Source organism: Cyanistes caeruleus, chromosome 23, assembly GCF_971803275.1.
Source record: "Cyanistes caeruleus chromosome 23, bCyaCae1.hap1.1, whole genome shotgun sequence".
NCBI lineage: Eukaryota > Metazoa > Chordata > Aves > Passeriformes > Paridae > Cyanistes > Cyanistes caeruleus.
In genome coordinates this window covers 430,846-445,195 of record NC_141723.1, presented here as the reverse complement: position 1 = coordinate 445,195, position 14,350 = coordinate 430,846, and the positions used below count along the sequence as shown (strand labels likewise).

Genomic DNA, 14,350 nt, shown 5'->3' with positions numbered 1-14,350 from the left:
CCTGGCTGGAAACATGGCAAAGCAGTGGATTGTGGTCCATGTTCACTTCTGCAGCTTTTGGCCTGGATAGGAGATTGTAGTGCTGGGAGGGCAGCTGAAACCCCTGGTTTATCCATAGTGTGGGAGGACATTATATCAGGGTAATGACTCTGATGTGTTCTACTCTTAACAGTAATGGTGTCTTAGATCAATGACTTCAGATGTGATGTAGTGGCAGAACAAGCCTCCAGGTGCAGAGTGAATCCAGAGTGGGGGAGAAGCATGAATCATTGAGTGTGAGGTGGAGCACAGAGAAATGGTGTGGGGTATGTGGGTGTTTACAAATATAAGTCTGGTTGCCCAAGGAGCCCAGCTGTAACAAAGGTTTTATTATGAAAAACTTGGCCTTGACAGAAGGGTTCTGCCATCCAAAGGCAAGGAGATATTTGCCAAAAAGTCACAGAATGCAAAATACTGTGGAATGTGGCTCTGAGTTGGAGCTATCCCACCTGCAGGACTTGCATGACTCCGAGGGGCACTTTCCTGGCATGGCTGAGGATTTCCAACTCCATCCCTTGTGCAACTCCATTACAAAACTGCCAGATGCGTGGTGCTATCACCTGTGGGAAAGGATCAGGAGCTACTCTAAGCCGCATTTGCTTCATATCCTGGGCTTTAATATAGAAATAATGAATGGGTTCACATGAACTTGCATGAGTTGGAGATTTGTGGAGGATGAATCAGGATTATGGGCTGTCTGCCACATATACCCTGCAGCTAAACATACAAAAAATAAATCCACTTAGAAGCATAAATTGCCTAAATAGCAGAATGTATACGAAATTAATAGATTTAGATGTACTACTACTCCATGAGAAATGGGAAAGTGCCACAATCCCCATTCTGAAGGTAGTGAAGGAGAAATATGATTAATAGAATAGCTGATGCTGGGTGTCTGTTCCTACATGTTTATTTCAGACCAGTAACCTGTTTTTCATGGATATGATGTACCAGTAGCTCCTAATTCATGGACCAACATGGAGCATCAGCAGCTGGAGTGCAGCAGGTTCATGTCTCGAAGAGGGCAGACAAACCCTGCCACTTCTAGAAAAGAGAGCTTGCAAACACCTGCATCTCCCATAGGAGCATCTGTCTTTGCATCCTAAATTCACGGGCTTTATCACTTTGGTGTGTCTGTTGAGACAAGTGATCAGAGACACTGCTGAATGCTCAAACAGTGTTGGACTGCCTAGACCTGGCACCTGAGCTCCTCTTGGCTTCTGTAAACTCACTTTGTTGTGTGGTTTGTCTCCCAGGCTCGACTTAGCCCAATCCTTGGGGCTGACTCAGCTCCAGGTGAAGACGTGGTACCAGAACCGTAGGATGAAGTGGAAGAAAATGGTGAGTGGGTCCTTGTCATTTCTCCATCACTTTTAAAAACTGATTGCAAAGAACAGATTTGGAAGCTGAACATAGTGGAGTGACTTGTGTCTATTTATACCAAACTTTGTTTTATTCTTGATCATTTTTCACAGAGATGGTATTTTATTTTTTTTTTTTAAATGTTCATACTTCACCATACGTGGTGAGCTAGAGGGGACCAAAGGCAGTAGGAGGAGAACAAAGCAGAGGGTTGAAAGAAATGAGGATAGAACTGAGGGAAGAACCAAAATACCTCCTTCTGCATTATTGGCATTCGTGTGATCTCAGTGCTTCTGGGATTGGTTTTGTGCATAGACAAAAAAGACTGTTGCTCTGTGGAAACGGAGGAGTTTTGAGAGCTGTTATCATTAATTTTTGCTTCTCATTTCTTCCTTTCACCTTTCACTTATTCTCATCTTCATGGTCCTTTTCCAGTTAAAATAAATGCTGGTGGGAACATGATGCTGTGACATCCTCTAGTGGAGGTGTCCATGTTTCCTGATTTCCACCACCTGGAGAGGAGGTGCAGTTCTAGGCTGTTCCTTTGGATGTATGTGGCACCTGCGGAAGTTACTGTCACTTCTAACAAATTTGGCATTAGCTTGGATGTAGGTCCTTGGCTGGGGTGTCTTGTTGCTGCAGGAATGGTGTGAAGAGAGGGAAATAGGCATAGGAACAGGGTGTCTGAGACCAGCAGAGTTCAGAATCCTAACAGTTCATCTCTTTGCTCCAGGTGTTGAAGGGTGGACAGGAAGCTCCAACGAAGCCCAAAGGCCGTCCAAAGAAAAACTCCATTCCCACCTCAGAGGAGATTGAAGCAGAGGAGAAAATGAACAGCCAGGCTCAGAGTCAGGCATGGGAGGGATCTCAAGCCAATGAGGAGCCAAAACTAACAGAGGAGAACCCAGGAGTTCTGTTGGAGACAGAGAAGTCTCCAGAACATATACCAGAGCCTTCCTCAGAGGTGACTACACCATTACCATTAAGTTAAAAGGGAAAGAAAGAAGGGGAAAAGAGAAAAAAAAAAAAAAAAGAGAAAAGAGAAAAATCAAAGCCAAATATATATATGTATATATATATTTAAATATGTATGTAATGGTGTGTGTGTACATATATATATATATATATACAAACACACACACACACATATATATATATATATATACACATACATACATACATACATACATATATGTATGTAGACCTTGTGTATAAATCTAAGGATTGGTCACTTTGTGCCTTTGGGAATCAGCCATCATGGGCCAGGTGAACAAAGACATCCTGTGGGAATGGTGTCAGCCTGTTCATCTGGCAGGTGCCTGAGCCTTCCTGAAGAGAGGGTTGGGGCCGGGACTACCAGGGAAAAAAACTTGGGGCGGGTTTCCAGGGAAAACCACGCCTAGAACCCCAAGACAGCTCTTTGAGAAGCCTGGGGCTCTCCCAAGCAGTGGGAGGCAAGTGTGTGGCTGTGTTGGAGGGTCAGTGTGTTCACTTGGCTTAATCCCTGCCTCGTGTGGTTGCAGTGGACAAAGAGCTTGGCCTGGGCTCAGATCAGGGATAGCCGAGGAATGGGAGCTCTGACAGCAAGCACCATTTCCTCGTGTAACCAGCACTTCATTCTGTTAGGGATGTGCCTGACTTAAACGATTTTAGGAAATGGCCCGGTTTTGCTTTGGCCCAGTTAAGATCAAAGCTTCCAAAGGGAGATCCATACCTGGGTCAGCTCCAGGTGCCTCTACTTGGGTAGTTTGTGTCTGTGAATTTGCAGTGATGTGGGATAAAACCTGGAATGAGATGAGCATTTGGATATAAGTCTGCTCCAAAAGCTTTTGGGTGCTTGGATCTGGGACTTTTGCTTTGGGCCCACTTCTGATTTTTGTAGGGATTTTTTAAATGAATTGTTAAATGTTTTCAGGGTTTGGGGGAAATGATGGATTTCCAAAGTTGCTGCAGGAAGTTGGCATTTGTTTAAGATATGTGCCAAGAAAAGATGTGCATCATGTTTCATAGAGTCTTGTTAAGGGTGCATTTTGCCCAAAGGCTGCAAGAGATGTATTAAGATAACCTTTATTTTTTAATTAAAAATAAAATACATAAATCAAACAGTTGTTGCTATTGTTTCTCTTCCAGAGATTCTCATTTCAGAATATCAGGCAGGGGCTTTTCTGGAATAGGTTTTTCTATTCCAACAAAATCTGGAGGAAATGGAAATCACCAGATTTTCCTTGACATCACTGCAGAACAATCTCCATGTAAATTATTTGTGGCACTTGCTAAGGGAGTTGAGGGTGTTGTAAATGCCATCTTGTCACTGGATGAATGTGTCAGAACAAGGGCACTATCTTCTGTCACCTCCTCCAGTTTTGGACACACATTTAGTGGCTCTTTGTGGCCCTGTAAAGATGCTTTCTGAATATCCTTTTTTTGGGGATGGCAAGGATTCACACACAGATCTCAAATGGTTTATCCAAGCAGTGTTGAATGGGGAGAAAGGGATTCTTTTTCCCCAGTTTCTTGCTCAGTGGTGTTTGAAGTGTCTGATTCCAGCTCTGCAATAGCTCTGTGTTGCATCAGGTAACATAAAATAGGTATTTGGTAAAGGATTAGTGCAGTTTATTTTCATGGTTGAGTGTCCCAGCCTGGCAAGATTTGCCATGTATCAAACCTGGTTTTGTTCCCCATCCAGTCAGTGATTGAAGATGTCTTTAAAACTTGAAAATGGCTTTCAGAAAGGTAAAAATAAATAAATCATACAAGCAACAGTGATGTTTGTGGGACATCCTGGCCTAGAACAGTGCTAATGTTATAAAATGTGGATAACTCCTTGAAGAAATGAATCTGTATAATCCTGCCTGGGGACTGATCTTTGAAATGGCTTAATAGAGAAATACTTCCCAAGTAATCCTCTCCGTGCTTCTCACTGTGTGTGTTTACAGTGTGTGAGACAGAGCCTACAGTTTCATGTGGTGAAACTCCAGCTTTAGCCAAGCCAGGGTGGGATGTGCTCCACTCCCTGTGTGTCCAGTACGCAATAATCAACTTGGAAAAGGCAGCCACTAGTTTAAGTGCATCTACAGGTTTTCACCTAAACCTAAACCAAATTTACCAGGGCTGGGCAACACTCATTTGCAAGGAACTTAGAAAACACCTGGTATTTGTTACCTTTTAGTTCCTTTTTTTTCTGTGTCACAGTGAGCTAGAAATGGGATGAAACATTTCCCTCTTGCCTTTTCTGTTGGAAACACAGGCTGTCAACTGCAAAATGTTTCCTCTGCTGTTAAATGCATCAAAATTTAGTTGTCTTTGAGCATTTTTTTTCCACAGAGCCCTGACATGCTCATGACAGCCCCAGTGAGAGGCAAAGGTAGCGAGGCAGGATTTTGCTGCTTGTCTGGAGCTGATACAATGTCTGAGTTGCACATTCTTTATCTGTGGATGTCTTTTTTTTTTCCTCTTCTTTCCAGAATTGTGCTGTAGTTCAACTGTATCTATTGGACTAGAAATAATGTTTAATTTAAAAAGACCTATGGCCTGTTTAGACAGGAATTAGATTAGATGGTCTATGAAATCTGTAATCAACCTCTATTGTTCTTGGATAGTGGCATCAACACTCTTATCTCCACAGAAAATGTTTCCACAAGTCTCAAATGCCATAGTACTCAGGGAGAGTGAAGAGAGCAATTGAGTGGAAATCATTTGTCTAATAATGAGTTTCACCATCAGGTTGCATAAAAACTGCAAGAGTTTCCACTCAGTTGATTTGTAAGCCTGAAGAGCTGATTAAATCAAATTTTGTGTGCAGATGATTCTAGAAACAAAAAGCTGACTGTCAGGGAAGGCATCAAAGATATTTCAACTTGTGTGAGTCAAAGTGAAATATTTTGTAATGAAGCAGTTTTCTTCCAGACCACATTGGACAGAGCTTGGAGCAACCTGGGATAGTGGAAGGTGTCCCTGCTCATGGCAGGGGGTGGGACTGAATGAGGTCTAGGGCCCCTTCCACCCCAAACCATCCTGGGGCTTTTTTAACTAAAAAAAAAAAACAATCAGAGATGTACTGTAAACACCACATTTGGAAACTTCAGTATTTTCCTCAACCAAAAAGTTTTTCATAAAATGGATAATGCAGATGCATTTGCTGGGTTTTTTTTTCATTTGGTACCCAGTGGATTTGTCCAATTTGAAGAATTCTGATAGATTTACATAACAGGGTGGGAAAATAAATGTGGAAACAGGAAAAAAACATCACTTTCTTGCCCTGAGATAGGAAGTGGAGTGTGGTGTTTCTCTGCTGTTCAATGAAACTGATAAATATGAGAATACAAAATTTACAAAGATCTTAATGATAGGTTTCTAAGTCCCAAGGAAAGCAAAATTGGCCATTTTCCAACAAAAGGTAAAGTAAGTTTTACAAAATGGCATTTCCCACTTCCTAGATCAAAATAATTTTTCTGACTCAGCCCTACTTCAAAGTGGGAACAGTTCCACTGATTTTTTGGATTATTTTTTTCCCCTTGTTAATCCCATTCTAATTATTTATGAGTCAGTCTGGGTAAAAATGCAATTCTCTTGCTGTCTGGGCTAGTTTTTCATGAGTCCACAAGACACTGAAGATGTTTTTATTCTTCTTTTGGCGGAGGAGAAATCTTAACATCTTATTTTTCAACATGATTATTTAAGTGCAGAATTAGCTCTTGAAGCACTTTCTGCTGCTGCTCACACTGAATGACTTTCACTGATAATCCCTTGGAGTGATCATGGAAAGCACATTCAGAATATGTTTGGATGGAGGGAAAACACATGAAGAAATGGGGAAACCCAGTCTGCAACTGGAGTAAAATACAAATTCTAGTAGAACTAAACGTAGGGATCCCAGCTGCTGTTGGGAGACAAGTGCTCTTTTCCTCTTGCTTTAAGGTTTTTTCTGCTTTGGGCTTATTTTTGGTATGGTCACTGAAATGCCAAGAATTGAGTGACTTTTCCACTGGCTTTGGGCTGAGCTGAGTTGGGTTTGAAGGCTGGGCTGGGATTTAGCCCTTAACAGGGGCTGTGGGCTGAAAGTCGTTTGCCTTGTGCTCCTAAAACTCAGGAAAAACAGCACAAGCCTGGTTTTAGGCAGCCAAGGATAAACACAGGGAGCTGCTCCCTGAGGGAATCTGCAGTCTCATCCTCACCCCCAGTGACAGCAAAGGGGTCCCAGGGCCCATTGGGCCAGCCCTGGATATGGTTTTATTCCTTTAAAAGACTGTTGTGCCTCTCAGGATCTGCTGTCCCAGGACTGCAGGTTGCTCATCCCAGAAATCTGCCCAGAGACAAGAGCACTTGGGATTGAGCTCTCGTGATGTTCAGGGGTATTTGGCTTCCAGTCTTGACAGAAAGGAACAAGCCCCAGTGTCAAAATCCCAACTCCCCTTCAGGGATGGGAAGTGCTCATATCCAGAGTTCTGGCTGGGACCCATCTTTTATTGTACCCACTCCTCAGATAATTTTGCAAAGCACTGAGCTCATGCAGCACAATGCTTCCCCCAGGTCCCAGCAAGGATGACTAAGGAAAGAAAAAAGTCTGTATTCATTTAACTTCAGACCAGTGCAAAGAAATTTGGTGTTTGAGAGAGTTTTCAGTTTTCCCCCTCTCAAACATCTTTCCTCAGCAGCAAAATGGAAAAGGACAATACACAAGAATGGACTGGGAAAAAAAGAGGGGAGAAGAGGGAATTGAAAGAAAAAGCAACAGAGAAGAGCTTAACTGCATCAACATCCATGAAAAAAAAAAAACAGGAAGAAATATAATCATGGTAAAAAGCCAACCTCTTTTTTTTTAGACAGATGAAGCAGAAGTTCTGTAAAGAGATATTTTTCTGTGGTTTACCTATATATGCAAGGATGATGAAGGTTAGGTTTTTCGTGTTTCCTTTTTTGCAATATAAATTAAAATATAGCTGGATAAAGAGCAGTTCTTGGATTAGATTTAAACTACAATACAGGATTTGGACCCAAGTCTCAACAAAGGCAGAGGTTTGGTGAAATCTAGATCCTGTAGAATCTTAGATGTTGGCCATGAATATCCTGTAAGAACCTCCCTCCTCTTTCTTCCCGAGGCCTGGTAAGATTTCTCAGGTTTTATTGTAAACTGAAGAATAGGTGGTTTGGGAGCATCAATCTTTGGAGCACAGTAGCTTTCCATGATTATCTTGTGGCTGCAATTTAAATCTCTTAAATGAGTGATACTTGGTTTAAATTACTATCTAAAAACTGGCAAACAACTCCCCCCACCCCCCAGCTTGTCCCTTAGCTTGTGTCTAGGAATCCACAACTGGAAACAAGCTTTAGATCTTGGAGTTGTGGAGTTAAAGTCCATGAGGGTGATTTTTTAATGCAGGGATTTCAATCCTAAAATCTAAATATATATTTTCCCTGGCAGAAATAGATTGTCTGGTTGTTGTTTTTGTTTAAACCAGACACCCTGTGGTTTCTACGCTTTCCCCACTTCCAGTCCCTTCCTGTATTATAAATTTACCTCCTTGAAAGTAGTATCCCAGTGCAGTGGAATTAGTTTTGAGCAGTCACTGCTTGAAAGAAAGCCTCTGGATCTGCTGGGATCTATGGTTAAAGAGATCCTCTCCCAAAGGAAGAAGTGTGAGCAGCTGCCAATGGACAGGGAGCCCATCCAGGCTGCTCTGACAGGTCTCTTCACTGCTGGAAATACTGGAGCTCCTATTTTGTCAAATAATTGAGAGTAATAGAAAGTGTTACTGGGAGAAGTTCCTGAAATCACAGACAGCCTGCCTTCCTGCACGCAGGTGGGAGTGGGGACTTTTTCCTCCAGAGATTACTGAGGAACAGATTTATCGAAGTAAAATTTCAGGAGCCAAAATTTCCTGGGGAAGAAGGTGGTGGAGGCTGCTGAGCACTAACGAGCAGAGGAAGTGATGGTACCCCTTGGGCAAATGCTTCTAGTATGTTTGCATAAACCAAAGGAACCAAACCCTTGTAGAGAAAACAATAGCGAAATATTTCAGGCCTTCTGTGCTTCCCACACGGACCATTAATGCCCTCCCTAAGCAGGAGACAGCCTTCTCAGGTGGAGAAGGTTCTGATTTCCTGGACACTGTAGACTTCACCCTTCTCATCACACTCAAAGCCAGCTCTCACTTAAGCTGAAGTAAAACCTTCATTAGTTGTATCAGAGCTTCAATACCCAATTCTGATGCTTGATCCTTGCAGATCACAATGAGTTCAGGCAGGTTTGGTGAGGAGAACAAGGGACCCTGAAGCCCTGAAAGGTGTCACAGAGAGAGGATTAAGTTAAAGCAGGTCTGAGAACTGTCTGAAATCAGTCAGGTCCTGCTGTTTATGCACGAAGGAGCTCACTGTGAGAAAGCTTTCAGCAGCATCCTGTCCTGTCCAGCTTGGGTGGCTGTTCCAGCAGTGTCACCGTGAAATTACAGTGCTATAGTAGTACTCTTACTTACACTTAGTCTTATAAAAGTAAAAGGAAAAAAAAGGAGTAAACTGTCATGAAAACAGCAGGGCTCCATCCTTGAGACTGCCAGGTATGAACCCTGCAGATTTTTGTGGCTTTTAAGAAATTTTTACCAAGACAACATTGAGGAAGGGGGGTTCTTTGTAAAGCTAGGTCACACAGCTCTCTGTGGCATTTTCCTGGTACCTCTGGAAAATTCACATTCTCATATAGGTCTGGTATCTCAATGAGGAGCAAACAAGCTGAAAGTGGTGGATTAAAAGTGATAAATGCACAAGTAGGTCACAGGTTGGGAGTTCTTGATCACAGTGATTCTGCTGAGAGATGGCACCAGATCAGTGAGGAGACACTTCTCCATCATCCATCCCTGTACTTGACAGGTCAGTGTGTGTGCAAGCTTTGGTGCTTTGGGTCCAGGGTCCTGCCAGGAGGGATGGGAGTTTCCATCTTCTTATGGACCACTGGATTGCCCATAATTCTGTCTCTTCCCAACCTTCCCACCTTCAACGCTTTGTGAGCAGTATTGCTCCCACAGGAGGTCCACTGGGCTTTGGCAGCTGGGGAATTGCACCTCCTGGGATTCCCAGAGCTGTAATCCACCAATGCTGCTGGGTTTAGAGCAGCAGATACCCAAGTGTGCCCTCAAACCACAGGCTGCTACACCAGGGCTGTTTTCCACATCCAGAGCAATTGCTCTCTTTTTCCTGTGCTGTGTCCATCCCTGGACTGGTGTGGGAGGATTGGAGGAATGTGCCTGCAGTCTCAGAGGATTGATCCTTGCCAAACAAGGGATGCATAGTATCAGCTCTCTGGAAACCTCAAAGAGAACAAAGCTCTAGAGTCTGGGCCACCTAAGGAGGGAGAACAGCTTTCTGTTCTGGGATTTGCCCAGAGAAGCTGCTTCTCTGTTGTGAAAAATTAACAGCAGCTAATCCATAATGCCACCTGCTCCTCCACACAGAGATATTTCTACTATTTGGGTGGGGAGTGTGACTCAGAAACTATTTCCTCTCCTGTCCATGCTTTTCCATTACTGGAAAGACAATGGCGTTTTCCCCCCATGTTTCATTTTATGTTATGTAGGATAATGATGCTGATAATAATCCCTGATAATGGGATTATTAACTCCCAGACTGGGAGTTATGTGCCTTGTTCTCCCTGTGTCTCACTGAATATTTACTCCTGTGGTAATAATTAGATCTGTTCCTGCAGTGAAAAGTCACCATCTTGCACAGTGAGATGAAGATGTCAGAGAACAGACAGGGGATGGCTTGGCATTTGTTCCAAGCTCTTGCCAGGAGAGAGGGAACAGCTCATTTCTGAAGCATCAGCCAGTCCTTTACCTGCTAAATCTGAGCTTCATTGTTCCACTTCCTCACGTCCTGCCCCTCTCGTTTTGCCATGTTACCACCCTGGGATGAGCAAAAGTGAGCTTGATTCTTCCCTTGATAGGAACTGATTGGAAGCTGTGGAACAGTCTCCCTACAGCCCTTCCTGAGGAATGCTCAGCTCCCTGGCTCCCAGCCCTGGGCTGGATTAGGCCAAGCATGCTGACCTTTTGGGTGCAGCACGGAGCCCATCTGCTCTGGCAGCAATCTGGGAGCCTGAGGCAGCAGAGTGAGATTTTCGTGATTTCTCATCACCTTGGGCACCTTGTGTGGGACATGGGCCTGGAACAAGGGCCAAGATAAGGCTTTAAAGTCTGAATTTGAGACATTTTGGCAGAAACACTGATTTTGAAGCAGCAGATAATGCTCCCTCTGAAGGTATTGAGCTCCTTGGAGGGTGTCACACCTTCTTGCAGCCCTGGTCCCCCAAAATCAGGAGTTAGTGCCCGTGGTCTGAAAAGGCAGAATGCTTTCCTTTCTTTCAGAAACCCAAAGCTTTCTACATTTTAACTCTTTTTAAAGATCTGCTCTTAGCAAAGAAACTGAGTTCTAGTTGAGCACAATAAATCTGGAGCAGGTGAACAGGGGAGAATTGCCAAGCCACTGACGCTCCCTAAGTGGCTCCCAGCCAGGTGTCCTCTTCAGAGGATCTTATTTTTGATCAGTTTCGTTTCCTGGCTGTTCTTCCTAACAGCTTACATTGATTAAACTCAGTGTTGTTACAATAACAACAGAACAGGAAATGGATGCTTGTAAAATGGAACACAAATATACCCCTTTTACCTGTGCAGGTTCTCTGCAGGTAGTGCTGAAGGTGCCTTCTCAAACTGGTATCATGGCAGGAGATAAAAGTCAGGGTTAGCAGGGTTCTTTGGGTTACAAGACCGAGTTGTTGCACTTCCATGTTTGTTCATACTTTCATAAATATTTCTGTCTCTCTTTAAAAATGAATGGAGGGGTTTTAGGTTTCTACTCCTCTTGGAAAGCTGCTGCAGAGGCCAGTTCCTGGGGCAGCCCTTCGTTAAATTTTCTGTCTAGGCCTCTGTGTGTCCCATCTCATGGTCTTTTCTTTTTCCCAGCAATATCCACTGCCACAGGCAGTTCTCCCTCTCTGCTGCTTTTCTCCTCGGGTATTTAAAGCTGGGGATCAGATGTCCATGCAATCTTCATCCTGTCAGGCTCTTGGAGGCTTGTCCCATGAGATAATAGTCTTCCCAGGATCACTCCCATATCCTTTTGCTGTTTCTGTTCCAGGCTGGATTTATCTTTCTTGAACACAGGTGATGGAAACCAAACACACTGCTGTAGTGAAGATCTTACAGAAGTATCTCCTCTTCCCCAGATATCTCATCTGGCTCATTTTGGAGTTAAAATGGTGGGGTTTTTTAAGGTGGGCTACTTGATTTTGGTAGCCTGAGACCTCATTTAATCATTCAGTGATTACCATATGGTTTACTTCTGCCATATCTCATTTCTCAATCTCCTGTTTTCCTACAGGTTGTACAATTCCTTTGGTAATGGCAATCTGACTCAGCTTTTTGTTATCATCAAATTCTGATGGCTCAACTCTGGTTTTACTGCCCAGCGTTTTAATTAAAGACATATAAAATTAATCTCAGTTGGAATCCTGAGCAACTATGTTAATAAACTTCCTCGAACCCACTTGCCTATTTTATCTCCAACCACCTCTGGGACCCTCTTGTACAAGCCCTGCATTTGTTAGTGAAGATACTACTTCTCTTTGCAGAAGTGGAGAATCCATACAAATTTCTGGTGAATGACATTTCCCTTGTCTAGAAAATCCATTATCTTATTGAAAAGAGATTAGCCACAGCAAAATCTTTTCACATTATCCCATTTCCCTGTATCTCTTCTGCTTTATTTTCCTAAGCTGTTAAAATCTGTTTAATCAAATTTTCTTCACAATTCTTAAATATAGGTGACAATTTTTCATGCTAAGTTGGTTTATTAAAACCTTTGCTCTGGGGTTTCTGTGATAAATCATCTTGTTTGTGACATGGGATTAATTTCTTACAGGATTGTCATAGTTCCAAATTTTCTGCCTGAATTTCCCTCCCTGAGTCCTGCTTTCAACAATTTGAGGATTTGCATTCATTTTCCTCTATGGAGTCAGAGTTACCATTTCATAAAGGCAAATCTTGCTTTCCATGAACACGGAGATGTCCTTTGTCTAATCCAGGAGGTGCCAGTGGATGGGGACACCTACACAGAGAGATGGATCTGCACTCTTCACAGCAAGTTTATTTTACCAAATACAGAGTATCCAGACATCAACCCAGCCCTGTTTCTTCTGAGAATTCAAAGGTCAGGCAAACAGGGAGGGAAATGCTGCTCAATACCATTCCAAACAGTTTTAATGACAATGGCCTTCCATACCTGCCAGTGGGCCTTTTAATTTTTTTTTTCTTTTTAGCTCTCTGGCATTGTTAATCTTTTTTTTTTTCCTCTTATCCTATCTGTTTATTTTTGTTGCAGATTTATTAGGTTCACAGTTAAGTGCCATTTAGCTTTGCAGAACTGTCATCGCCAGCACTTTATGAATGGGATCATTCACTGACAAACTATTTAAACACTAAAAGGGGGGAAAATTTACTGCTCCAGGTCAATGAAGAAGCCAAGATCAACTGAAACTCAGCTGTGTTTCTCCTTGAATACAGGAATATGACGAAGGTGTTCAGAGTTTTCTTTAATGTATTCTCATCCTTAATTTATCCTCACACGTCAAACAGAATGACACTCTGTTTTGCAGTGCGACTTTTCCTAAAACAATGCCTTTTTTTTCCTGACAGCTTGCAAGAGCCCAGAGATCTAAAAATACGGCTAAACAGGCAGTCACACACCTGCTAATAAAGGCTATGGATAAGCTGTGACCAGTCATGCAGTCACTGACAACAAATTCCAGACAGGGAATATTTTTTGATAAAAAGTGAGGAGAGTTCTGCGGATCAAATGCAATCCTGTATGTGGGAGCCTGGGAGTAGGTCTCCTTTCATAATATGGAAAAAAAAAATCTTACTATATTTTAATATTTCAGACCCACAGCTGCCACAAGTGTAGGTGTGTTCTTTCTTTGGCCAGTAGACATTCACAAGAATCCTCATTGTCAGGGAGGGGAGGCCCTGGCACAGGGTGCCCAGAGAAACTGTGGCTGCCCCATCCCTGGCAGTGTCCAAGGCCAGGCTGGATGGGGCTTGGAGCAGCCTGGTCTAGTGTCCCTGACCATGGCAGTGGGGTGAAATGAGCTTTAATTCCCTTCTAAGACAAACCATTCTGGGATTCTGTGATTCTGTATCAGAGCTGGACTTCTGCCTTGGTCGCCTATTTCACCTATGCAGCCTGGCATTAATTCCATGGGTCAGAATGGTTGTTACAAGTGGATATCTCTGCCCTCATTCAGTTTCCTAGCCCAGAAAAGTTCTGCAGGAAGCTGTATTTTCCTCATTCCTCTTGCAAGGGAATTGTCTCCTTTTTTTTTTTTTTTTTTTTTTTAAGCCTTGTAATGTACATAACCTTCAAACAATGGTGCAAGGTTGTCTGTTTGCTTATGTGATTTCATGTGTTTAATCATGTCTTTCACATCCTAATCTTTCAGAGTTGTCTTTAATTCCTAGGGAGGGTGGAAATATATATTTATATGTGTGTGTGTGTGTGTGTGTGTGTGTGTGTGGCTATAGGTTTGCAGAAGGGCTGGATGAGCTCCAGGAGTGCAGCCAGTGGGGACTGTGGGGTGTTCAGTGAGGGACCAAGGTGGCCTCAGCTTTCTTGGTTCTCATGTCTCTGATGCTCTGACCCTCTGAATTCCACTGTTTTGTTCTCAAGTGAAATTTTCCTCTCCACCTGATCCCAAGATATCACCAGGCTTACAGCTCATTATACATGTGGGGATCAAGTTGTATTGTAAAAATCAAGTTGTATTGGTAAAAGTGACAATTTTATATATTTTTCTGTCCAGCAGTTCCACATTGCTGTGGAAGCTTTTTGACGTATCCACTCAGATTTGGAATTAATCCTCCTGCACTTGGAATATTTGCATGTAGGTATTTGAGAGATTTAAATG

At 42.8% G+C, this 14,350-nt stretch overlaps 1 protein-coding gene across 1 annotated transcript in view; it reads left to right on the top strand.

Annotated features, from left to right (window-relative positions):
- Positions 1–2,473, top strand: part of BARX2 (BARX homeobox 2) — a 32,706-nt gene extending 30,233 nt beyond the window's left edge. The window contains exons 3-4 of the mRNA XM_086861443.1: positions 1,296–1,380; positions 2,135–2,473. Coding sequence (XP_086717569.1) covers positions 1,296–1,380; positions 2,135–2,392 — 343 coding nt within the window. The 3' untranslated portion in view covers positions 2,393–2,473. The remainder of the gene's footprint in view (positions 1–1,295; positions 1,381–2,134) is intronic.
- Positions 2,474–14,350: the final 11,877 nt, after the last annotated feature.